We start from the raw sequence: 27,806 nt of genomic DNA, 5'->3' as shown, positions 1-27,806 counted from the left end.
CAGTGTACGTATAAATCCTTAACAGCAATTTTAGAAAATTTGCCTTTAAATTAAATTGCTTAACTTAAAACAAAACTTTAATTGATTTTTTGAAAAGTTTAGATATCAAACGAACGAGTTAGTTGATTAATCAAACCAACGATATAAAGAACTTTCTTTATATCGTTGATCAAACTAACAACAAAAGAAGACCTTTTAAAAATCTGTACGACGTTTTTTCTGCGTTTATCGTTGTTAAATGTAAAATAACTTATTATTTGTTTTTCTTGACAAATTATGGTAGGCAAACTTTTTCTTCAGATTTTTAACTTCTGATGTGTTAATTCGATGTTCATCAATTTTTTGATGTTTTTAGTTATTTTAATTTGTGTCTTATTGTGAAGAATAGCCAATGCAGTAATTTGCTGAACATGTTGTATTAAGCTAAACCTTTTTATATAGTTGTAGCCTAATTGTTATTAATCATGCCTAAGGGAGCAACAATCATGAGTTTCAGATGTTAGATTATGCTTCAACACAATCGCAATCCTCTGATTAATTATAGGCCTACTGATGAAATTTCATTAACAAACTTTGTTAAAATGACGAAGTGAGTGCAAAAAAACGGCGGCATAGAAAATAAAAGTCTGGAAGCAATTTAACAGTTGCAGTTTCAAATGTGATGTAGCGAATTATGGCAGTGCAGAGTGTGCAGTAATTACAAACTGGCTGAATATGTATTAACTAGAGTTGATTTTCAAAATTCCAGTAATATTTTTAGCGTTCACACGTCTATTAGCCTACGTAACATCAGATAGAACCAGCGTTTTTAACACGATTTAGGCCTAATCATTTTTTCCCAATTTTCGAAATTTAGCTTCTGTTTCTTTGGGTGCGACCGACCATCACTCATTATATTGGTTTTATGATCCAAAAAGGCTGGAGATGCTTATTTTAAACAATGTGGCGAACCTAAAAAACCGAATTTATTGCCAAACCAAAAAAACGCACTTGGCATTGCATGAATTAAATTAAAAATTTTTGCTTTTGATTAAACTTTCTTGGCGTCTTATGTTGCTTTTGCTTAAAATTGGATCAAACTTGGTCTAATAAAAAAATGAGAAATAAATCCTTCATTATATAGCAGGGGTGGCCAGACCTGCTTCATGCTCGAGCCGCATATAACAAATTCCAGTTTTAAAAGAGCCACAACACAAACACAATAAAAACACGAATTTATTCACTCACAACGAAGTGTAGCTATTGATAAACATTAGTGCTGCGTGGTGATACTATGAGTCTCCACCTGGGCTTCACCATCTCTTTTTGCAATTATTAGTATAACCGTATCCAAGACTTAAAACTAGGTCAGCCCTGACGTACAGCTTCAATCTGACAGTTTACTTAACTACAGTGTACAAGTTAGCACACTTCTGTACAATAATGTACTTTTTGGAGATTTGATTATTACTAACAATGAGTCCATTGTTACTACGTGTGATAGAACGCATTGTTTCATAATCTGATGAAACAACTCGTCTAGACCGGGGAAAATGCATGTCTAATTCAACAATGCTAATTCATTAGAGAGCCGCAATCAAAGGCTCAAAGAGCCGCATGCGGCTCGAGAGCCACAGTTTGGCCACCCCTGTTATATAGCATTCGGTTGATTGTTTGTGAGCGTATTTCTTGTGAGAAAAGTCTACAACGCGAGGTTACTTTTCGCTCCCCACATGCAGTCAATAGCGAAAAATAAACCATTCCACACGATACGATTCTGCATTCTAAGAGGTAGGCTACAGGAAGAAAATCACTCAGACAAAGGTAGGTCTGTTGGTTATTTAATCAAGCGCATTATTCGTGCACTGAGACTGACTTCTGTTTTCAGAATGCATGACCTCATGAACTTAGTTTTATTTGACAGTGAAAATTTAAATGGCAAGCAGGCCTACCTGAAACACCCATTTTAAGAAAATAAGCACCACTGATCATTGTAACCACAGGAATAAGAATAATAGAACAACAATGCTTTTTTGATAACAAGGATAGATTCGGTTGAATTGGTGTTATTCCGGATTTGCTTTGTGCTTTGTATTCCTGACAAAAAGCGTAAAGTTTGACTTTCGTCCACAATGAGACTTGGAATGAGTTTACATAGTTTTGTTCTTACAGTAGCCATAAACGTCACCTTAGAGCTTTGGCACGTCACTTACATTACAGCACTAAAATCGTGTTAAGAAAGCAAACCTATTTAGAGTAAATTCGTTTTAAAGGGCACTTGATCCATAGCTTGGCTGATTTATACAACGTGACGCCAGCAGAACCTCAATAAGCTAAGATTTTGTTCGTGAAAAAGTAGAAGCCAGGAACAGAAAAGTTTGTCAGATACTTTACTATAAACATCATAATTTATCGCATTATTTTAACTTGAGCAAAATGTAGGCTGCTCACATAAATACAATAAAGGAATACAGCAAAGAATGTATAGAGATCAAAGAAACCGCATCAACAGAAGCTGCTTAAAAATTGTTTTTAACATAAAATTTATAGTGTAAACCAAGCCGGTACCTATACGCATTCACGACCGGAAAATGTTGAACAGAGTTTACAAAACAGAAAAATAGGAATTACCAAGATTTGAAGAAGAATAAGAATTTATTTAATCTATATAGGTCTACTGTATCATAGAATAAATTAGAAATAAATCGGTCATGCGTTATTTCACTGCCATGTTTCCAGGAACGCCTGACAATAACAACAAAGAGACCACATAACATGACAAGATAGCAAAGCTACAGTATTGTCGGGTTAATCATTAAAAAGTGATTATTATCAGAAAGTTTAGTTTTAACTCCGTCGCACATTGTTTGCATGATGACAAGTTTAATTTGTAGTTTGAAAAGCAGTAACCAAGGTAACACACAAGCTATAGCGTGGCGTAACGGCCCACCCCGTTTAATATGTTTTGACTATGTTATGTGGTATCGGCGAGTAAACTAAATGTGAGGCAAACAAAACTATAGCCTAGCTTCTTTATACCTATATTTAGTTATATACACGAATTATTAAAAACGCACAAATCTGAATCGGAATAAGATAACGAGTATAGGTTATTGATCATGTTTTATGAAGGGTATTGTTAGCAACATCATACAGGTTGAAAGTATTAAATGAAATTTCGCTGTTGGACCAGCTACAAAGTGTCCTTTGAAACGTAAATACTTGCGATGTTTATTAAACTTGAGAGTTAATAAAACTTTGCTAACCCTTTTTATTGAGTTCCCTTTTGTTGGGCACTGTAACATGGTTCTAGGCGTATAGGCAAAATATAAAAATATTTTCAGTGCAATCATTACCAAAACGGCAGCCTGTAGCCAAAGCATATCCTCAACAAAAGTGGCACAAGTAGAGGTCATAAAAGATACTATTACTAGAGTAGCAAAAGAGCTCTGTTTCAAAGAGTCGCCACACTGAGCTCTGTCTAAAGGTATAACAAACGTTTCACGAAGTACTGTTAATCAACGGAAAACCTAAACTTCAACCGTTGATATTTTACAAGTGGAACAGGTGTTTTATCAAATTAAGTTATAAGTAGATGGACAAAAAACAGCACAATGAACAAGATTATAGCACATTTCTTGGGGTATACTGAGTTGTTTTAATTTTTTACTCTATAGTTACTTTAGAGACACAGCGTCGTTCCATCAAAATACAAAGGTTTGTTGAAATTAATGACAGCCAAATGTTGAGTGATATTACGCACATAACGTATGGAAGAGGAAAGCTCTGTTAGTTGTGTTTTGTGTTTTATCGATTTTTCGAAGTAGAATAACAGCCAAGTAACAACAGAGCGGAATTGTTGCCACACCGCATTTAATAAGTAAAAGGTTTATTTGTAAAAGCATACCGTCAGTTTTATTGACTGATGACGTTTCTTAAGCAAAAGGTACAATCTAAGACTATATATACAGCGTTTAACCTATAAAAGGCTTCCGCATTTCGGGTCCTTCTGCGCCGAACAAAGATCAAAGCGAACAACACTATGCGCATCACTGCTGTGTATGAGGAATCCCGTGTGGCACTGGACGTGAGACCAGATGATAGGATTAAAAACCTTAAGAGTATGATCGACAAACGCTTGCAGATTCAGACAACAGAGGACAAAAAGGTGGAAAAATATTTGGAACTAAAATTTGGTGGTAAGTCCAGAGTAAGTTTGACCTATGTAAGCCTATAGCTAAGATAAATAAGTGCGTTTCAGTAAGTGACGTATAAGCGTCAGTCATTCGGTGTTAGTGGTTGACATCCTATATCTTCTGTTATCTGTGCAGAAGATAATATTGTTCGAAAAATCGTTTGACATTGCATACCACTTTTATCCAACTGTCTTTATATTTCTCAAGGAGCACCTCTGCAGGATGACTGGGTGCTTCAAGATATTGGAATTGGCTCAGGATCTGTTTTAAAATGTGCTCTGAAAACCGTAGAGAAAGCTAAACTTACGGTTTACCTTGCCTATAATGAAGAAAGTATATCGATTACGGACGACATTAACCCAATGAAAGTAAAAATGTTCAGTGGCCATTTAAATAATGAGATATATTGGAAACATTACTTTCTATTCGATGAGCCAACTGTAGGTTATATATAAGACAAGTCAAACTTGGCTTTTCTTGTGCTAGATGCTAGTTGCCGATTTGAAGTCAATCATGTCGGAAAAGTTGGGCATTCCCGTTTCCACATTCAGGTTTACCTGTTCCGCTACCAAACAAAGACACTCTGTTTTAATTAAGTCTCAGGGAAAAAGCGGAAAAAGCTTCAAAACACAAAGAAACTGTATAGAAATGTACGACAGCAATACCCTTGATTATTATGGTTTGGAAATTGGTTCTAAAGTTCAGTTAGACTTGTGGGATGGCTGGAATGAACTAATTATAGGTGCAATAGCAGGTACTATCAGTTCTCTATTTATTTAATTGTATACGTACTTGTTACCGTGTAGGCCTATAGATCTTGCATAAAAACAAATTGTTGATTCTAAACTGTGCTACATCCAGTGGTTAGTGTAACTTATATGCTTAACTGGAAAATTTTGCTTGCTACGTGGTTTCATTTTCAAGGGCATGAAAAAACAGTTTCTCAATACTTTTCTTGGAATCGTTTGGAACGCCATTTTCAACAAAGAGTTGCTCTCTATATTGCCGCGTATTTTGGACACATGGGCTTAGCTACGGCTATGATGAAGGTAAAAATTGCCTTCGATAATAATTTGCAATCGTTAGAATTGCCAAAGATTTCTAATCCAAAAGCATTGTGTTTAAAGCACGGGGCAAAACCCCACGAACCAGTTGGAACTCATCCAACCAGAAAATGGTGTTTGGAGAGCGAGCATCAAGAAAACACCAAACGTCCCTTACACGTGGCATGCGTCAGAGGTCAGCTTCCTATTCTGAGAATGTTTTGCAAGAGCAGCCCGTTGTGCTTTGTAATGAGGGACCTACAAGATCGGACGCCTATACAGGTAAATACATCGTAGCAGGCCTTTTCCTCAGCAAAAGCATAGGTAATTCTTTTGTGGTTGGGAAAGTGACATTTATTGATCATTATATTATAAATAACAAACTATTTTCTTTACAGATTGCTTTAAGATATCATCACCGGACATGTTTTGAATATCTACTTGCAAGGCAGTGGGGCCGAAAGACTTGCAATGACTTCACTTTGCCCGTTACTTTATACTGCCGGATTATGCAGTGGTGCGAAAAAGCAAAGGCAAGAGCTCTTCTTATGCACGGTACCGATAAGTCAACGTATAAGGGAGTTCCTCCAAAAGTCGGTGCTCTGGTCGGTGGATCCGTAATTGTAGATGGCTATTCGAAGAAGCCAGCCAATTCCGTGCCGTACGCTATGATTCCAAAACCGGCAATTACACCGGATAACATGATGTCAGCTCTAAACCTTGCACGACGTAAACTAAGATCGATGAGAAGAAAGCAGGTTTCGACCCAGTCCTTTGTGCGTCGGTCCTCCAATTTCTCCGCATCCGTTTTAATGGATGATCGCCTCGCATCATCAACGACTAACAATTCCTTCCAATCGCTGAATTTTGTAGGAAGGAACGATGTATTTGATGAAGATCATACTCCACCACAGTGTTTTCACGAAAAGGAATTGGAGAGCAAAAGTAACATGCGTTTAAACAAGAAAAACCTATCATCTCAGGTCGGAGGAATCAACAAGAAAGACGGGGTTCTAAAAACAAAGAATGTTAAACCGGGGACTAGTGGTCAACAGCTGACTTTGCCTCAAGTAAATAAGAAAGCTCAGCAAAGTGGATCGCGGATATCATTTAAAAGCGAGCTGAACAATAAGCACATTCCCAAGCAACAATCTTATCCGCCAACTATGCGAATTTCTCCATATCCCCACCCTCCTGCGGCTGTAAAGCGTCCACCAGTGCCCTTAAAACCAACAATAACTGAAACAGGAATCCCACTACCGCCCAAAAGCCTTGGAAATCAGCTAAAACCTTTCTTCTATTGGTCGCCATATCAGGCGGTGAACAATCCCGTGGAAGACACATTGCAAAGGTTCGAAACCTATCGTGGTATGGCGCCAAGACAACACGCCGTTCAGTGCCTCACTGTGACAAGCGCATTTACAGAGAAACCGTGGCTGAAGCAGATTCAAATGGCAACTTGCTTGACGCGTCGTGGCGTGCGACGAAATTTGGACCACGATGCGGGCCATCGTGTCAGTGTGCAGTGAAGCAAAGAACGTGACATTCACGCTGAGCAGAATAGGATTGCTGTTGTTCGAACTTTTTTACTGCACTTGCGAAAATGTATATTAAGTTTTATTTGTTATTCTGGGACATATGCTGCCGTAGCCGATAATTGTGCACAATATGTCAGAGAAGTGCGACTTCTTCATGTTATCATTTAGCATAAAAAAAGCATTATTCTAAAAAAAAAGCATTTTGAGTGCTCGTCTTGACTTTAAAAAAAATAGTCATTTGCTGTTTGCAGCAAGTTTGCTGCAAATGAACACTGTTTGCTTGCAAAGTAAAACCCATACAAAATTAGCCGGCTACCATTGCATCATGGCAATATAAATATATTATACTCTTTGTGCAGTATAAACAGAGCACAACAATGCACACGATACAAATAAGCGCTAAGTGCATAAAGGCAAACCTAATAGCGGAACAAAATGCATCAGCTTCACACACAAAACCGATTATTAAAAACTGCCATATATTATAAGCGAACATAGCATATACAGAGAAATTATAACTAACTGCAGTTTGGAAATTTTAAAGAAGCCGCTACTCAGTAAATTACACGTTCGACACAAGAGCACATTAGCTTGAAAATTGAGATTATATCTTCAACACCAGTAGTAAAGCCTGTTTTGTTGTTAATGAAGCAACAATGCTACCACACACAGATGCAGAGCAGTAAAACATAACGGAAGATGATAAAAAAATTCTCGTTGCTTGATTTGCAATATTTCAAATAAATTAAAAGCAGTCCGCACGGTGAGCTCAATAAATGGCATTCCTGGGATTTCAACTACTCGCGTAACAAATGTGCAATTTTCTCCGATACTTTCCCAACAACAACAATACGGCTAATATATGTTTCTTGGTTCAAGCGTGGTAATCTCAGACGTGGTACACCGAACAATAATAAAGATATACAATAAACGTAAAAACAAGGCACAATATATGATAATCTGTTTAAAAAGCAGCACCAAGACAAGAACACATCCAAGTACCATACGGGAAAAAAAACGCAAAACATTGTAAAAACAACCAACTGGACACACAACTCGGACTGTTACATAGTGGAGATATTGCACAAGTTGATCAAATTATGATGACATCGATGTAAATAGAGAAGACTAATGCTTACCAGCGAGATCTAGATATGAGAAAAGACCGCATACCCTACAAAATATCACCTCGCCTAGGGCATTCTCAAGGCGAACTGTCACTATCACTTACCGGATTTGGCTCTGCTGTAATAGCACTACGAATGCTACCGGCCGCAATACTCTGTTCTGAGTCAGACGGAAGCACCGGGTCAGTGGCGTCATCACTAACCAGGCTTTCCGTTAAACTTTCTGATCGAAAACTCTCGGTGAGCGCGGCCACGTTAAGCTGACTTACGTCATCCAAGATGTTCACGTCAAAGGCAGGAATGGACAACTTGGACTGGTTGTTTGCTACGTTTGTTTGAAAAACACAATCTTCAGGGATTCCTTTCAACATATTATCGACGGCCTCTACGCCTTGAATGAAACAATGATCCAGATCTCCAACTTCGTATCTAAACGCACCAAAGCGGCCTCGACTCCAGATGTCTTTCGACTTCAACCAACGTAACGCCTCGTCAACCTGAACAGGTACAACTACTATTTCTAGTTCGCTCTTTTTATTTATCTTAATTCAATTAAACGTCAAGAAACAGTTGAAGACTACCAGCCGTGGTGTTTAAACATGCCCTTTCGTGGCAAAGTGAAAGTCAACTTACCTTTTCTACGCTGTTAATGGTTGGAAGTGGATAACCGTGCGTCATTTCGGTCAAGTGGATGGAGACAACCTCGTCGTCGTCTTTCAACAAGCCCACTGCGCATGCGTCACGAATCGCATCATCGGCTATGAAGCAGAAAAACATAAACTACGATATGCATGAAAGTTTATTTTTGGCTTCACACGAACGCGGAACACACTTAATCACAAATTAAGTACTTGTTGCTCAACTAACCGATGGTGGATTCGTTGACACTTTTAAGAGGGCCCCCGCTAATCTCCATCATCAGTGACCAATAAGGTCCAGGCTTTTCTTCATTCGATAGCTCCTCGGAATCCGGTTTAACGAGTCGGATGGTGGAAAGATAAATGTCAGATGCAGGGATGCTATCCGGATCGTGAGTCGAAAACACACACACTCGATGAAAGATGGTGTCCGACTCAGGGTAGAAAATGCACCCTTGCGATTAAAGTAAGCAAAAATGGTGTCTCAGATAACTTAATTCATAATTTTATACAAACGAAAAAATGTTTTTTTAAATTATATTCTCAAGTACCGGTAACATCAGGTAGTGGACATGTTCCTCGTAAACCCAAGCAGACGACAAACAAGGAACTGTGGACCATGCATTCCGTTAAATCACTTCGATTAGCCAGATCAAGCAGAGAGGTAAGAGGCATGCTGCTAATCAGCTGCTTGTATCTAGTAAAAAGAATAACGTCGATAAACTCATAATATCTATCGCTAAACGTTATGCTGTCCATGCAATATTTCGCATGTTGCTTTTTGCGAAAGTGAACTGTAAATGGAGTACCAAGAAGAGAAACTTTGCGAAGTATAGGCTACTCACGTGATTTCCAAACCGCTTTTGGTAACAAGTTTCTTCTCATCTATATCCAGTTGAGAAATTTCATGCTTAAATCGAACGTTACCGGTTGGCAGTGATTTAGCAAGCTGCCTCCAAAGCCCTATCATTCCACCTTTGCTGGGATAAGCACTAGACGCGTCGATCCCCCAACCTACAACGAATGCAACACAAACAGTATACGCTTTTGAAATACAAGATACGGTTAACCCTACTACAACAACTGGATAGTTAAGGAAAAACATTTCTTTCAAACCTGGATCTCTTTGCTGTCCTTTCATAAGGGAATCAAAGTCTGCCCCCAAGTCGGCCGGTGGTATTTTCTGGTCAACCCAATCCGATCTCAGTTTACCGGTGGGATAGGCCCAAGCTTTGAAAATGTACGGACGGAAAAAGATGTTGCACAACGCCTCGCCCCATGTTTGTACGAGATACTCGTCCAGGTTGGATGGGGCCGGCTTATCGTCGGCATCCTTCTCCTCAAGCTTAGCTTTAACAAGATCAAGAACACACGAATGTTTTTCGGCGATGGGCAACCCACCGAGATTATTTTGGACCGGATACTTGACAAGATTACCGCGGATGTAAACGTAATTGTTACGGGGAATGGTCAGCAAGCTTCGCCCAGTCTCTTCATTGTACACACTCGAAAGGACCTTGTCAAAGTATTCATAGCGGCTGGTAAGAGCCTTATAGCCGTGGTCAAATCGGAAACCCTCAGCCGTTTTAACTGATCCCGCTAACCCACCCGGGTGTTTCTCAGCATCAAGCAATAACCAATTTTCGAAGCCGTACTGATTGAGCCTAAAATATAACAAACGTTGCATTGAGCTTCCAAATCAGTGACAACAAGCACATTTGAATTACCAAAAGCAATAGCGTTGTCGTACAACTAATTTTTCCTTCTTGAGGTACGATTGCGCTAATACAATTGATCTTAAATCAAGACAAACAAACCTGTATGCTGCTCCAAGACCAGTCGGTCCTCCACCGATTATAACAACATCCACATGAGCACTTTGACCATCCAACGTGTTTCCCATCTTACACAGTAAATTAATCCCTATGAAAGCTGGAATAACAACAAATTTAATTTTAGCACAATGGTGCGACGAACGTGTTGTTATGTTATGTTGCGACGAACGGGACGTGAACAAAGACATGCATGACAAAACCGAAAACTTCTACGTAGGCTGGCGTAAAAATAACAACCAAGACCAGCAATCATACAACAGTTCAAAGCAGTATGCCGTTGGTAACAATAATATGCTACGGCAACACGGGTTTCCTGCTTGTTACAATATCGACAATTGGAGCAGGTTATTGCGCAGTAGCAACGTGGCAGATATAGCCGCCATGTAAAATAATCATATACCTGACGCCGACAACAAGCGAAAAATTCCAGCTTAAAAACAAACAACCTAAATACACAAAGAAAAATGCCAGAACCCGTACCCTCTTAACAGTATGGTGAAACGTTATACATTAATCATTTTCTAATATTTGGCTACGTACAAGTTTAACCAGTCAAGGGCTCGATACGTTCCTGACTATGGCTTCAATTTGTACAATAACTAACTGCAATTTCGGGCGCTGACTGCTATCACACGTGAATGCGAATACCAGCCTATCCCACTATCTTTTGCTCTATTGGTGGGTATCAGTCGCACACTGTTGCGCGCATTTCCTGAAAAAGTCTTGTCGTATTTGCATAAAACACCATAACATGCTCTACCAAATTTGTAAACCGACCTAACCCATGTGATCTTCTGCATTCATCCTGTCTTGGTAAAAGAAAAATGTAGACTTATTTACGATTTCTAAAACAGTACGGTCAAAATTTCGGCAGAATATATTGCATCAACGAGCTACCGTGACGTGTTATTATAAGGTGAATCGGAGGAAACGAGAAAAACAATTGGCGGCCACTCAACCGTTCAAAGCAGGTCGCATGCTCGCAGTGTTACCGAACAAAGGATATAATTAGTTCGCTTAAAATTTGCGTTCTAGTAAATAGGGGTATTGCATTCATGTTAAAAGGAGCCAGTCGTTTGTGACTTTACTAAAAGCACTTATCACTACAGCACAATACCATGAACCTTAAGGTTAAGATTTCGTGAAATACAGTCTAGGACGAATCCAGGACTGAGCAAACTTGCAAAACACATATAACCTCACATACAATAAAAAATAATGCAAAGTACTCTATCAAAATCTAGGCTGGCAAATAGTATTTTATTCTTCAAATAGTAACGTAGTGCCACGTCGCGAACAAAATTAAAAATGAACATGTGTTTCGATCACTGGACTATGACTGGTAGTATAAAAAGTCTTCCCCAATATTATCAATGAAGTTTTAAAGCAAAACGCTTAAATGGTGAACTAATAGTGCCTCAGGCAAAGTTTCCTGCATTTCGTCATCAGCATTGCTCTTCTGGTATTACCAGTTTTATCGAAGTCAAAGTCCCTGCTACCCATTGATGGTAATCCATTTTATGGCCTATTTGCAATGTGAACAATTCACAAGGCATCTTCAACCTACATCCTTCACACAAAACAACAGTGAAAATAAATAACATTATAAGTACAGTGAAGGGCTGCTTCTATGTTAAACGTGTTCAATAACAAAGTAATCTAAAATATTTTACTACTTGTCGCTGCAAGTAAGCAAGTTAAGCAATCTTTATATAACATCATGCAACAATTGTTCACAACACAAAGCCTTATAAATTTATTAAATTGCAATGTGTTTAAACACTTACGAACGCAGTATTAAGGTTAACACTGGCACACGAAACCTATGTACGAGCTTTAAAACAACAACGAAGGTAGAGTATACAACATGTCAAACTGAATTTGTTTGTGGAGGTTGATTGTGTTTTACAAAATTCGTGTTCCAATGCAATGTTTCCCATAATAAACAAAATAAAGCAAACTAATATCTTCCCAAAGCAACAAAAATGTCCATTTTAATTATCCTAAAGCTATAGTTTGGTTCTCATGCTGGCCCATCCAGGTTTACGTATTTGTTTCCTGTACTAGAGTACCGTCATTTAGGATTTTGAAACATTAAGAAACTTTTCTATGGTATATAAATAAATGTATACGCTATCGCCTAAACTTTATACCCTTGTATGACCACTGCTGAAGTCACTGGCATATATTAGGAAAAATCAGAACAATGCAAAGTTTAGGTCACCCTGATCAAGTGATCATGTTCCTAAACATTCCTTGTAAAATTGACGGCCAACTTATGCATGCGATTACGTAGTTATGGAAATGCAGGTACTAAAATCAGATTTGTTTTGTCATGTCTATGCTACTACTTAACAAAATGTAGTGGAAACGTATGAAATTCCAATACAAATTTTAACAAATTAGAATTTTTCAAACAGAATTAATAAAAAGATTAGAAACAATTATACAAGAAATTAGTAAACTGGTAGTATTTAAGTCTAAAATAAACAAACTACATTAATTCATACAAAATCTTGTCAAACTGGAAGTTTCCAAGCAAGAAAATAAAACGGCAGAATATGCCAGAACATAATTTAGTTCATAATATGAACACTTTAAACAAGAAACTACTGAATTAGGTAATTTTATATGAGAAAGTAAATAGCAATCCCAGTATGGCACTTAGAATAAAAAATTTTAAACATAAAAATTGAAACATACCGGTACATATAAATAAAAAACTAGCTGAAAATATCCATTTAACAAGAAGTATATAAGACAAATTGCATTAATTTAAATCATGTTATAACTCTCCCTATTGGAAAGTCTGCTTTCAGAGTGCAGAACAAATATGCCAAACAGAGTATTGTCAAAAATTGTGCCACAGCCATGTCAACGTTTTACGTAAAAATGTTATATACATATACATATTAAACAACATAAAATTGATGGCAAAATCTTCAAAAAAGAAAATGTAAAATTAGAAAAGTAAACCACAAAAAACATAACCAGTTTCAGTGCGGAACTTAACTTAGATGGTATGCCCGAGTTGACTAATTTGGCCTTAATCGACAGCCCAACTGGAATGTATGGCAGTTTTCAATGAGAAAAAGTGCATGCAAAAACACAAGTTTCGGCTTGATAGCATGCACAGAAGCCTTAGTTTTAGATTGATTATTATAAAGTGTCATGAATGTATAAAAGTCTGGTATAAAAGTTGATGAGTTTCATGCACCCGTGTGCCGCATTTGGATTGACACTAAGAATTGACAAGAACAAGATCTTGCGCAAAATCTAAAAGTGCACTTTACAGTCACAAGCTAATGCTTTAATAAGCCAATGTACGACTGTACAATTTGTCTTGCAATAAAGCATGTATAAATACGTTAAACCCATACTAGCATTTATTCAATAAATACAAAATTCAACCATGTGCATATCGTCTGGTTGTATCCTAGGCCTATCATTTTCTTTTGCCATAACTTTGAGGAGCAAAAAGTATAATTCTAACCTTATTGTAGACTGGTCAAACATGAAATGTGCTTGAGCATAAACAGTCCATAGTGAAAAATGTGGTACACGCATACATATGATTCATCAAGGTGTACGATAAACTTTTGCACATTCACAATGATTTATTATAAACAAACCAGGCAAAGTTGGTTGCTTGAATACCAATTTATAATTAGGTGAACAAAGAAATGAGGTGTCCGTGCAAGCCATCATTTGCTTCTTTAAACGCCCAATTTTTCATCGAAAACTGCCATACTTCTGAGTCGGACAAACAATCAGTGAACAGGAAAAAAGCGGCAAGCTCAGAAGGTTCAAAATGTGCAAGGTGAAAATTACAGTGGTGCATGGCCACCAAACCCAAACCATGAGGAAATACATATTTATTTATTCATAATCTTGCAACATTTTTAATGCACTTAAAGTGCACTACGAAATCTCATGAAAACTGCACTTGGACAGTTGGGTACAAACTTGCTTAACTCTGCAGACCGGAATTACCACACACAAAACCCTGGACTGCAGAGTATGGCCATTTCAGCAAAATTTTGGGTGCACCAAGCAACCAAAAATGACAAGTGCCGTGCTCAAAAATACTCAGATGCAATGGAAGTGCACACTTACACGGTTTAACTTCTTCAATCTTTAAATCAATTGAACATTTAGTGCACAGAAGCTCTAACCAAATCATTAAGTGCAGCACTAAAGCTCATGAAAAGCTGTATTGAGTGCGCCTATGCCAAATTCTGCAGCCTGGATACAACCCATAGCGGAAAGAGTGGCACCTGTACACACGACATTCATTAACGTACACGCAGAAATGTTTTATTTTCACGCCGATTTATCATAAATAAACAAAGAAAAGCAGGTTGTTTGAACGCCAGCAATTGAAACGGTTTTAAATATATTAGAAAAATTTGCTTCTTTGCACACACGATTTCTCGTCGAACACTGTCGTAATTTCCAGTCGGGCTCTGTAACCAGCTCTATACCGATTACTTTGTTTTATCCATGTACAATGTCTGACTGTGCAGTGAGACCTATTTGCAGATAGGCCAATATGCAAATGCAGCCCTCATTGTCATATGTGCACGCCTATCTGTACTGTACATATCAACACAGCTGATTATATTATCTGCGTATAAATGCTTTAGTACTCTTGGTATGTAAGATTAATAGATAAAACTGATCCACGATTTAAAATACCTGCAAATTTTGGTAGAGCATTTTACTCATCATTCAAAACATGAAATAGAGGGGTTTTTCCAAATTGTGGAAAAAAGCTCCATCAAGTTTGCGGGCTTCCAGTTCAACATCACTCAAGCACAGTTGTATTTCGGAGGGGGATCGCAGTCCCCTACTTTTGTTTGACGGGGCATCGCGATACGTCACTTATTTTTGCTTGTGTCATTTTTATGTACAATTTTACATTTCCCCATTTTTATGTACATTTGGAACAAATGTTTGGATACAATAACATACCTGCTTGACAGCAAACCTCCACTTCTTTTTAGGAATACACCACTGCTCAAGCATAACCATTTTCTCTTTCATGTTCTGAATGGTGAGTAAAACCATAAGGCTCTATCAAAAGAGTTTAAAAGAGGTTTACACATTTTTTATACTCATTGCTCTACCATAGACTACAAAAAGATGAATTTTGGGTTGCCTTGTGCGTCGCGAGTTTTCATAAATTTTCAAAGGGCGTAGAGATAAAGAGAAATTTGGAACTGCTGTATACTGCATTCAAACCAAACGATAGCCATCAAGCGTGTTGACTTCCCATTGTAACGTCACAATTACTTTCGACAATCACTTTTGATCTCTGAGTAAACATTACTCCATTGCAACATACTGTAGTAGCTTAGTAAGCCTGTTTTATTAGTACAACTGTTATTCTTTCAAAGTCGTAAAGCGTTTATGGTTTAGTCGCTTATAATTGCTAATGAAAAATACCTGCATTACAGGCAGAGTTCGTATCTTTTGTCAAGCTCGGATGAGCTCCATGAGCAAATATTTGCTAATGTCAAAAATGTTATTAATGAGGTTTGCAACTCAGTTTATTGAGCACTAGACCTAAGCACTAAAACATTGAAAAAATTATCTGCAGTTGCAAGTGTAGCGACTATATGCTGACACAGTGTTGGTTAATTTATACTTGAAATTTATTGGTTTATTTAATCAAACTTAGGGCAGCGACATTTTAGTTTTACAAAATAAAACATTGCAAGGTATGTGTTTGCAGGAAAGGACAGAATTTTAGTCTTTTTTAAGAAAAAGACGATGTTAAAGTTTGAAGTGCTGCTAAATAGTCTTGGTGAAATTGGTTGGGCTCAAGTTATCATATATTTTGTACTTTTTTACACAAGGATTGGAAGCGGAATTAATACCTTACTTCCAGTTTTTGCAGGTTATAGTCCTGAAAACAGGTGAGATGTAGAAATTTTCAAACACAAAAAATAGGCTGCCACTATTTCACCGGAAAATTAGAGCGTTCACCGCTATTTTTCACCGATTCTTGTTAATCTAATTTAAATGTTATAACATAGTAACCTAAACCTAACCTAACTCTACCTTTTAATATAAATCTAACTCCAATAAAGCCTTAGCTAAAATAATTTTTTCCATGGCCTTTCTCCTAACCTAACCGCCTATCTTTAAAAACAGGTTGCGTGACTTATGTACAGTGAAATGGTCACTCTCAAAAAAATATGTTGACTTGTAAATAAATTAAATAATACTCAGTAAAAGTTTGGTTTGATCAAAAGAATATAGCCTACTATTCCTACTTTTTGCAGATGCAATGTGCCCCCTTTAGATAATCAAACCGTGTATCCAAACTTGACTGAAGACGAAATTTTAAACTTTACAACACCGTATGATGCAAGCAAAGAAGATTACGATGGATGCTACAGGTATTTAGACTTTCCCATCATAATTCTCTTGACCTTGGTATTTATTTATAGGTTGCCACTAGGCCAATTTCACTGGAAAAAATTGTTCGTTCGAAGCCAACTTTCACAGTTTCTTCTTAACCTAACTTAAATGTTATAACATAGTAACCTAAATCTACCTTCTAACCTTAATCTAACTCCACTAAAACCTTAAATAGACTTTCTGCATACCCATTCTCGTAACCTGACTGCCTATTTTTAACTACAGACTGCGTGACCTACATACGGTTAAATAGTCACTTCGTTATTTATATTGGTTAAAACTTTCTAGATACGGATTTGATTTAATTGCTTGTCATGGAGATTTGGATTGCGTCAACCAATCAGCATCAATCATCAAATGTGATCAAGGCTACCACTACGACCAATCAGTGATGACAAAGACTATAGTTACGGAGGTAAAATATAGGTCTATAAGGATGATTCAAATACAGTAGAATCCCGGTTAACGATCACCCCGATAACGCTACCAAGCCAGTATCACGACCATTCAAACGCGGTCCAGCATGTTCTTTCTATTGCTGCGCATCATATTCTGTTACAATAACGCCATCACTCCACCAGTGGCGTAGCAGCATAACATGCCGGCCTCGTAAGTCCAGTGTGGGCCTACTTCTGTAGAACAAAATCACGACAATGATATTGTTTTGAACGCTCTCCGCAGTACAAAAATCCGAATACACGTTACGTAAAATGATAAGAGAAATGTAATGTTGAAATAACTATCATACCTTAATTTGAATGCTTTCTGCCAAATTCGACATGCTATTAACTGCGTGTTTGTCACTTCGACCACAACACGACAAAAGACATGAAGATGGAAATAATATGGCCCACAATTAAATTTACTAACCATTGACCAGTTATTTAGAATTGCGTTAAGGGATGGGGATGTCCAAAACTTTTAAAAGTGGGATCTAAAATTGCCATGTTAACTCACACCGCCAAAAATGTGCGAAGCGCAAAAACATTGGGTTTTTACACATCAAAAATTACATTATAAATTTTTTAAACGAAATGCATTCTTATAGTTATATTTATAAAAACTGGAAATTTATGATGTACACTCAAATACTTTTGAAACGCCGTGTGGAACTATTTTGCAGAAATTTTAGAAGGCAGCACACCCGCCTAGCATACATACGTTTTCTATAGATTATAGCCATAAACGGGCAGTAAACTACATTAGTACCGAATTACTGTACCGCGGTACATTTGAAAAAAAGTATCGAATCTCTGTACCGAATTACTTTGTTTAAGAAATTTCAGTCGGTCCCGGTACTCGATACTTTTCACGTAATTATTTCTAAGTTTTAAGAAGTAGGTTATGTTTTCAAAAATACGTGTTAGTTAATCCTAAATACCAATTTTAGCATCTGTTGATCTTTATTAATTTAGAAATGTCAAGTAAAATTTCAAACGAGTAACGTCATATATGTTTTGACCTGGAATAACCTTTACCGGGGGCATAATAGAGGCAAACATTGCACTTGCAGCAGCATCTTTTACACAAAAAGTACCGGTACCGACTACCGACAAAGTACCAAACTACTTTTTTAAAATTGTACCGATAATCGGTTATCGATTACTAACGCGACCACCTCGTTAACACGAGCATTTGGCAACTGTCCCGTGGATGCTACGGATGGTCGAATCCAATCCTGTGGTTGATCAAATCTAAGAATAAATCAACAAACAGGAAACCTTCCATTTGTAGTCATGTGTAGAATACGCTACGCTTAACACATATAATTATTAATTTTTACTGTTGGAATGCGGACTAAACATTACTGGTAGGCTATTCCTTGGCTTCCTACTTTTTAACCCAAAGATCACATAAGTAACGAAAAAGTTGTCTTTTCGTGTTTAATTATTTTTCATCTGTATGCAGTTTAATTTAACATGCGACAACAGTTATTGGAACACCATAATTACATCCGTGTATTATGTCGGTATGCTGATAGGATCTTTCCTGTTTGGCAATTTTGCAGATCTGTGAGTTTTACGATTAAAATTTTCATACCGGGAAGTATGATTGCTATAGACATAGACCACAACCTTGTAATCACTAATTTGCTATATTAAACTCTTACAAAATTAAAAGTAAACATTATGTTTGTTAGTTTATCGTACAATACATCATACGTTATTGTATTGTATTAATTGCATGGAAGGCGTTATATCAATCCGCGTGAAGTTGGCTACCCTTTACGGTTATTCTCTCTCATTTTCTTTGTCTCTCTCTCTCTCAAAGACAGAGAGTGAGTGAGAGAGAGAGCGTAGTAACAGATTAACAACTTGCACAAAATCTTTCCAGTCTTTTTCCACCTCTGCCAGGCCATGTCAGTGAAGTAGAGCTTGTAGGTTAAAATTGTGCAACCATGTATAGTTTGTGGTGGCGTAGTTGGCCTTTTACCGGTCGGTATGGCAGCCGTGAGTTGTTTTGCGAAGTTTTCCGGATAAGACATTTGGCGATGTGCTTATGACCACCCGTACGTGTTATGCATGCGGTCTCGCAGCGTTATGCCTTGAACCTCTCTCGAAACTTTCATCTTCGAAATCTTTAATCGTGGGCTACCCTTTCGCTTAGAGTTAGACCAGTGCTTCTCAAACCGGGCCACTTGGCTCACTAAAGGGGGAATTTTTAATTCCAGGGAGGAATTGGGGAGGACAAACTGTATATGAAAAAAAGTTTAATTTTATTTGTAACAGAAAAATCCTCTCGAAGAGGTTGTTTAGATGTCTACAATAGTGCGCGAGGACAAGCTCCTTAACTGCAGTGACTGACGTTATAAACGTGTCTGTTTGGTTCATAATGGCTATTGTTTTCTCTTTATTGTTAGTAAGGTACTTGTAGAACTAGCTAGTAAGCTAGTGATGAAAAAAAGAGGAACACACGATTTTTGCGGAGACCTTCGAGCAAAACTCACACGCTTTTCTCCTCGATTTTCTTCATTAACTTCTCAACATGAGGCTCACGGTTCTCACTAACAATGAGCAACGATTTGTTTGTAAAATTGTTTGGTTATTTTGTAAGAGCGTTCTTTTGCAATTTTGAATTTTATTCCTGAGATAAATCTTCAAAAGACATCATCCAGGGACAATATTCAGGTAGTGTAAAATTTGGGAAATTATTTTTTGTTATTTTTTGGGGGGGAGGAATTGCCGGTGTTCTGGTTGGTAAGGGAGGAATCGGAAAAAAACTTTGAGAACCACTGAGTTAGACTATAACCCAAGGTTCGCGTCCGTACATGAAGGCTGGAAAAATACTGATCTAGGTTATAGGTAAGTTGTAACTTAGCAATCTTAAAATGCTCACGCTTTATAATCACTGAACATTAAAGTTCGGTCTACTTTTCCATTTCATGCTGCCTTATTTCCCTGCGTGGTTAAAGCTGCTGTTTTCCCCGACCATACAGTAGGTCACGCGATCATAATAGTCTTGTGCACTAATGTAAGTATGACATAATAAAACTGATAAAGTTTTCTAAACAGCAAAAATTAATATTTGAATAATATTAACCGGATTTGTAATCCTACATGAACCGATTACGACCACGTGTTCATGAAAAAGCTAAACTTGAAAACGATTATCAAAGTTTGAAGGTAAGCTAGCCTATGAGCTGCAAATAAATATCCAGATAAGTAGCCTATAACTAGGCACTGGGTAAACAACTTCACGTTTTGAATAAGTCACTGAAATAAAAATCAAGTTGGCTTCTCAGGTATTCAATTTCTCGTCCTTATTATTCCAACACTGACTTATTCTTTTGTGTTTCTCTTGTATAGCTTTGGTCGAAAATTATGCACAACAATTACATTTACTGGTATGGTTGCTTGCATGATCGGCTTGATATTTACACATTCTGTCTGGCTGTACACAGTTCTTAGAATGGCAATTGCAGGATTAAGTTACGGAGTTACAATAGGATGTTTTGTTTACAGTAAGTCTATAGCTACATGTTTTGTGCATACGATATATAACATGCTGGTTAATAAGCTGAGCTTTGAAAATAATATTATAATAGTATAACTGCTACTTTTTTTAAAATCAGCTATGGAAATCACTGGAGAAAAATGGAGAACTCCCGTGTCAATGTGTTTTCATGCAATGGGCGCTATAGGGTATATGATTTTAGGTGGCATTGCTTACAACTGGAGAAACTGGCATGAAATAATGGTATGTACAGCTGCTGCTATTAAAGTCGTATAACCTCGAATCAAAGACTTGACTTGAGTTTCTTTTAGAAAAACTACAACAAAGACTTTAACAAGTCATTATTTGACGTGGCACGACTCAACTTGACTCGAGTCAGTTTTTGTTTATTTAAGCTTTTACATTATAAGGCTAAATGTAATTTTTCTTTGTTTTAACGGAAAACATTTGTTTAAGTGTAATTTACCGTATAGTCTATAAACCTTTGAAGTGGAGTTCAAATTGGAATATGTTGTCTATACAAGCGGTTTTAGTGCAGCAGAATAGGCAAAAACAACTTTCTAAAAACCGAAACGTATCTTTTTGACAGAAACATTATCTTTTTTCTGTATGACTTTGTTTCAGCTGTTAAATGGTTTTACTTGATTTGAGTTTCACTTCCCGCATGACTCAACTTCAAACTCGAGTCCTTTCTTTTTTAGCTACATGTTAATTTGCTATGTACAGGCTGTGGGTACGATACTCTCCTCACCATTTCTGATTATGATCTTTCTAATTCCGGAGTCTCCGAGATGGCTTTTCACTAAAAATAAAATCGAAAAAGGAAGACAAGCAACGAAGTTTATGGAGAGATTTAACAGAATTAAAATAACAGAAGAAACTTGGAAAAGAGCACAAAAATCTTCAGAGGAGGTATCGTTTGTGACAAATTAACACAAGTATGACTTAATATATTTTTTAAACTTATTTAAAGTATCGTGATTTGTTATTAATTATGTCGTTTGATAAATAATTAACTTGTTTTTGTTAGAAAGCAGAACATATTTCTACAAAGCACACTTTCCTTGACTTGTTTAAAAGAAAAAGAATGCGTTTGATCACCATAAATATCATGTTTAATTGGTGAGTAATAAGCTACGTGCTATTGCGTTTGTCGAGTTATGAAAATTAATTTTAAAGTGGAAACCAAAATATAATGAGATAATTTTCATTATCTATAGGTTTGTTAACAGTCTTGTATATTACGGGCTTGCGTTAAATGCCGGAGCCTTGGCTGGAGATCTTTTTCTAAACAACACTTTGAGTAAGTATATATAGCCTATAAACGGGATTAATGTGAGTAAGTATATATAGTATATACAGTAGGTTAAGTTAATCAACCTTTTTGCAATAGTTTATAGGCCTATTAGCGACTCCGTTATTTTCTTGTTTTAGTTTTGCATCATATAATTTTTGTAGCTATATGTACATATTTAATGTAAGCTAAAAATTTGATTTTATACAAATTAAAAAGGAAATCATAAAATTAAACTAAAACTTTTGCAACTCGACATCAACCATTTTGGCAGACGGAGTTATGGATATTTCATCATACATTGTTTGCACCATTCTCATGGACAGAGTTGGGAGGAGGCTACTTATTTCATTTTATCTACTTTTAGCTGGTTTTTGTTTGATCATTAACGTCATCATCAACGCGTATGCAGGCGTCAATCAAAGTATTGCCTGTTTAGGCTTCATGCTTGATGTGTGCTTTAGAAATAATTAAAACAAATGTGACTGTTGCAGCAAAAGCTTTAAATTTTTGAATCTATGCAGCATGCATCGTTAGCTGTTAAACTTATTTTAACGACAACACAGCTTTAATAACTGTTGGTGTTGCATTTGCGTTTGTTGGGAAATTCGGAATATCTGGTTCATTTGCTGTCATTTACAATCTGACATGCGAATTATACCCGACTGTAGTACGGTAAGTTTAAGTTATTCATATTCCAGAATCTCAATCACGGTGAATTTACTTCGCTGCACATTGAAGTAATTATATACAACGTTTATTGATATAAAGTACTGTTTCAGGAGCAATGGACTGGGTATCGGATCAACGGCGTCTAGAGTTGGAGGAATTAGCGCCCCATTTATCATTCTACTTCAAGAGTACATAAGCTGGCTTCCTAACACCATATTTGGTGTATTTGGTAAGATATATTATTATGCTTATCATATATTAGTGAAGCCCATCGACAAAAAAAAACACAATTACACTCGATGAAGTACGCTTGACGCTTTTGATGTATAATGGCAATGCGTAAGTGTAAGAAATATGGGTTACTTCTCGGTTTATTTAGGAATCGTAGCAGGTCTTTTGTCGTTGTGGTTTCCGGAGACAAACAAACGTCCAATGATGGAAAGTCTTGAAGAAGCCGAAGATTTCTACAAACAATGGCGAACCACTGGAAGGTCAATGATTGAAAATTAAACTGAAGAAAAATATTTTAATTGAAGGATTTACCAAATTATTGTAGTTGTCATGAAATGAATCTAAAATATTTTTGTCAAGGATTCTCTTTGACGACGAGAAAATGGAATACTTAAACGAGGCATTTGAGGAAAAATCAACCCAATTGTGATTGCAATGTTATGAATAGTGCTAATTACATTTAAATTGATTTAAAAATGTGCAATTCCAGGAATAAGATTTGATTCAGATCGTCACATCGTCTTCTTTTCGTTATTTATAAAATAATTTTTGTTTTCATAGAACTAACCATAGTTTTCCTAATTTAAGAAATGGGCGTGCAAATTAAGTGAGCTGTAAGTGAATTATGTTTATATCTTCCTTTATCAACCAATCAATTATGATCTATTAAGCTCAAGCATATGTGTTTCGTGATACCGGAATGAGTTCGTCAGGTATACATATATAGGCCTCCTGTACAGACAACAGGAACATCAGAATCACTACAAAAGTTTTTGTTTATTAGAAAGTACAAAAAACATATACGAAATGGGCGTAATAATACTTGATTAAATAAAACAAGAAATCTAGCCACTTCTCGTAAAGAAGTGCTAGAAACCGCTACTCTCAAGCACTGGCGCACAGAGGCTATAACTATATACGGTATTCTGAAGGTTTCATGAATGAAATACAACGGATGGGAATATCTAAGAGAGAAGGACTACAGGAATTAAGCTCGTCTCCTCACCAACAATCAGCCAAACTCATTAATTTTCTCAAAAGATTTTGGAGGAATTACAATAAAAAGCAATCAGAAAAAATTAGAAGCCGGTTGCGCCACAAGTTACGAATATGCATAGAATTACTAACGCCAGATGTGACAAAAGAAAAATATAGCCTTGTACAACTACAACACACTATAGAAATAAAAAGCAAACATTGTCCCATGTACAACAAAACAAATCATGACAATAAGATGCAAGAAAACAAACACAAAGTGTAAATTATAATTATACAAACTGTCAATAAATGAAAATCACGTCGATATACAGTATAAAAGCTAAAAACAAACAAATCAATTAATCATATCACTCGTGGAATAAGTTAGAATTAACTTTTCATACGTCGAGGTTCGCAACATCTAAAAGAGAAGTCAAATGCTTAAAATCTTAAACTTCGTCCATACTGTAACACAGTGGCAATTATATAAATTTGATACATCGTCCAGTTTTTATCACATTTGTTAAACGAGCATATACGTTTCTTAAAACGAGCAATAGCATGCTGTGGAAATAAAAATAATTTAGTTATAAAGCTTCGGCACATAAAGGCATCACAATACTTCACACCGCGGACAGTGCCAGACAAGACCTAAGTTATATATTGAGTTCTGGTTCACTACTACAGTTTTGTGTGTAGCATATGGCATACACACTATACGTAGCATAAAACATAACTTGTTAAAGCAGCACGTGATAATGAATTAAATTTTTTCTTCTTTTGCTTTGGTTAATTATTATTGTTGGTATCAGAACGGGTATACTTACATTAATTCTAACGCTGATGTTTAAACGTACAGTTTGGACAAGTTACATAATGCGTAAATATTTGCTGATTTCACGATCGTGCCGTTAATAAAGTTTATGTAACTCAGTATATTGGTTTACAAAGCACGAAGAGTTTCATTGAAGTACTGCAAAACTCAAATAATCGTTGCATTATAGTGGTGATGCGGACTCTGTACGAGTGAACCTATTTTGAATTTGTCGATTTGATCTTCAATTTATTTAGGATGTGCAAAACCCAATTAGTTTCAAAATAAGTTGTAAAATGAAAAATATCACCAGCAAAGATCCATAACTTATCAGTTATCATATATTAGCACAGCCCACGATAAACAATCATAATATACATTTGAAAATTAAATACACTTGTTGTCCCTAATTAATGCTAATGCGTAGATGTGAAAAATTCATGTTGTTTTATCTGCAGGAATTGCAGCAGATTTATTGTCGTTTTGGTTTCCGGAGAGAAACAAACGTCCAACGATGGAAAGTCTTGAAGAAGCCGAAGATTTTTACAAGAATTGGTAAACAACCGGAAAGTCAATGATTTAAAATCGAAATGAAGAGAAAGATTTTAGGCCTACATGATTTTACCAAAATATTTAAATTATCAAACAAATCGTCTAAAAATACTTTTTTATATTTTTATCAACGATTCTCTCCAAGCACTATAAACTGGTACAATTAAAGGAGGCATTTGATAAAAAACCAACCCAACTATAATTATGATGTCATGAATATTGTATTAGTTATATGAAAACTGATGTAGAAAATACAGTTGCAAGAATTTTTTTTTTCTAAATTACGCATCAAATTTTATATTTATAGAAGTAATTTTTCTTTACATATCTCATATCTTTATAAATTAGTATAAGATAAACGTTATAAAAACAAAACAAATTTTTTTTAAAAATTGTTATTAACAAATTGGGTATTTGACCGTATAATGTTTATGAAACGGTTTGGTGACACTTAATCACGCGACACATAATCACTAGGACATTTAATCACGCGACACTTAATCACACATTTACCATATTTATTTACAATTTACAGCAATGTTATGCATGGGAAATGTAAGCAACTACACGAAGATAGACTAAAATCTCGCTTGACAGATAACGGTCAACTGTGTTTTGCACGCGCAGTTTCAGTGTCTTGTACCGCATTGAAATAGAAGGCTGAGTACCAGCAATTCCTTGCAGAAACGTTGCACGTTGCATTTGAATGTCTTTTTCAATTCCCTGTATGACAGTCCACAATGTTGGGTGGTGGCATTGAAAAAGCACTTGGAGACAAAAATACCAACCTTCGACTGCATTTGTGGTTCTTGCAATGCAACCTGCCCCGGCTTCGTAATGATTCCAACTTTCGATTGGAAAGATGGCTGAGCCGTAATTTTCACCACGTCCCGGACGTCGTCTGCCTCTGATATATGTGTGTTTGAAATACGAAAGCAGCTCAGGCATCTTCTCGTGATCGGGCATGCTATCAGCTAAGATCAGAAATGACTCGACTACGTCAGAGGAAGGGACCATGGCTAAGGCTGGTAAACACCGAACAGCTGTTCTTAATTCGTCATTAGACTCCACAGAGAGGTGCACACGAGCTTGAATTACTGAATTTTCCTCACGCTTTTCCGACATCGAAGTAATTATGTGTCGCGTGATTAAATGTCGCGTGATTAAGTATCCAAGTCGTGTGATTAAATGTCCTAGTGATTATGTGTCGCGTGATAAAATGTCCTAGTGATTATGTGTCGCGTGATTAAGTGTCCTAGTGATTATGTGTCGGTGATTAAGCGTCGCGTGATTAAGTGTCGCGTGATTAAGTGTCGGTACACCTTATGAAACATGCATAAAATGCAATGTGGTTATTTTGTGAAACTTGTCAGCTGCTAGTTAGATATACTGTATAGTTTCATTGAGATGCATTAAAGACTGTTGATGCATTATATTTTTAATAGGAATTTACGCGAAAAGACGATGTTCCTTTTGCTATGTTGAAAAAACTTGATACCTGCTCAAAGAGGCCAGAAGTTTTGAAATGGTTTCATTTAACTGGCATTTGCTAACATTATAGATGACTTATATTCCTAATGTGATTGATGACGTTCCCAATCAATACAATAAATTCAGGGTTTTCATACATTATTTATCCCATAAATTTTGGTGTTAGTTTTGTCACTGTATACCTCACGGAAACAATTAAGAGACAACAAATAAATGGCAAGGCAGAGCACTTTTGTAAATTATAGAAACCTAGAATTTCAGGTTAGCATCTATATTCTATACAGTAACTTTCATCTATTGCTACAAAATCAAGGATACAAGAATACTTTCTAAGCATTTATTAACATTTGAGGCGGTGCGTATTTAACTAGTGTAAAGTTAACAGAAACAAAAATACTTACAACTTGTGCTAAACTGGTTCTTCGGGGTGACAAAATGAACACAAATAATTTCAACATCTATTTATAGTAATTGTAATACAATCTGTTGCTAATAGTACGTAATTATAGCTGCAAGCTTTGCTCTTATATATTAAGTAACGAAAAACTGCTATATTTTTTGCAATACAATATTTCATCAAAATTTATAACATCAATCATAAATCAGTTAGATGTAACCATTGTACTGTATCATATTACAGAGTGTTTGGTATTTATTTATGCAAAAGATCTCTAATTAACAAAACTAACACTTTTACTATATATGTAACTTAATCATGAGAACAGCAAATTTTATTGTATAGCACAAAATGTCAACAAATATTATTGCTTTTATGCCTTTTATCTTATAAATAAACTGTCCTTCTTTATCACATTTTGAACTCCCAAAAAATCTTACAGTTTAGTCTTAGGTTTAGTCGCTTATAATTGCTCATGAAAAATACCTGCATTACTGGCAGAGTTCGTATCTTTTGTCAAGCTCGGATGAGCTCCATGAGCAAATATTTGCTAATTTCATAACTGTTATTAACGAGGTTTGCAAATTAGTTTATTGGGCACTAGACCTAAGCACCAAAGCATTGAAAAAATTATCTGC

At 36.4% G+C, this 27,806-nt stretch overlaps 3 protein-coding genes across 6 annotated transcripts; 2 read left to right on the top strand and 1 right to left on the bottom strand.

Moving 5' to 3' along the window:
* The first annotated feature begins 1,476 nt into the window (after positions 1-1,476).
* On the top strand, positions 1,477-7,060 carry LOC143445059 (protein ANKUB1-like). 2 transcript variants are annotated; one of them, XM_076943881.1, is made up of 7 exons: positions 1,477-1,803; positions 3,968-4,178; positions 4,383-4,543; positions 4,662-4,929; positions 5,100-5,224; positions 5,303-5,500; positions 5,617-7,060. In XM_076943881.1, exons 2-7 carry the CDS (start codon positions 4,022-4,024, stop codon positions 6,745-6,747), a joined length of 2,040 nt encoding a protein of 679 aa, XP_076799996.1. In that variant the 5' UTR covers positions 1,477-1,803; positions 3,968-4,021; the 3' UTR covers positions 6,748-7,060. The 2 variants fall into 2 exon arrangements, with proteins under 2 accessions (XP_076799996.1, XP_076799995.1); XM_076943880.1 differs by having other exon boundaries at positions 3,951-4,178.
* On the bottom strand, positions 7,061-16,107 carry LOC143445060 (uncharacterized). Of its 3 annotated transcripts, XM_076943883.1 has the most exons (9): positions 15,518-16,107; positions 14,473-15,432; positions 10,339-10,453; positions 9,638-10,185; positions 9,367-9,535; positions 9,073-9,218; positions 8,751-8,975; positions 8,517-8,641; positions 7,061-8,380 (listed from the first exon to the last, which is right to left on the bottom strand). In XM_076943883.1, exons 2-9 carry the CDS (start codon positions 14,537-14,539, stop codon positions 7,961-7,963), a joined length of 1,815 nt encoding a protein of 604 aa, XP_076799998.1. In that variant the 5' UTR covers positions 14,540-15,432; positions 15,518-16,107; the 3' UTR covers positions 7,061-7,960. The 3 variants fall into 3 exon arrangements, with proteins under 3 accessions (XP_076799998.1, XP_076799997.1, XP_076799999.1); XM_076943882.1 differs by having other exon boundaries at positions 14,473-16,107; XM_076943884.1 differs by lacking the exon at positions 15,518-16,107 and having other exon boundaries at positions 15,331-15,351.
* LOC143445061 (solute carrier family 22 member 16-like) lies at positions 16,099-23,623 on the top strand. Its single transcript, XM_076943885.1, has 14 exons — positions 16,099-16,277; positions 16,647-16,763; positions 17,074-17,200; positions 18,694-18,797; positions 20,592-20,746; positions 20,858-20,982; positions 21,466-21,651; positions 21,770-21,861; positions 21,960-22,042; positions 22,308-22,457; positions 22,600-22,708; positions 22,816-22,934; positions 23,085-23,196; positions 23,297-23,623. Exons 1-14 carry the CDS (start codon positions 16,132-16,134, stop codon positions 23,364-23,366), a joined length of 1,695 nt encoding a protein of 564 aa, XP_076800000.1. The 5' UTR covers positions 16,099-16,131; the 3' UTR covers positions 23,367-23,623.
* Positions 23,624-27,806: the final 4,183 nt, after the last annotated feature.

This window comes from Clavelina lepadiformis, chromosome 2 (genome assembly GCF_947623445.1).
Source record: "Clavelina lepadiformis chromosome 2, kaClaLepa1.1, whole genome shotgun sequence".
In the NCBI taxonomy this organism is placed as follows: domain Eukaryota; kingdom Metazoa; phylum Chordata; class Ascidiacea; order Aplousobranchia; family Clavelinidae; genus Clavelina; species Clavelina lepadiformis.
Note: the sequence above shows the minus strand (reverse complement) of the source record. Positions and strands in the feature narration are given on the sequence as shown.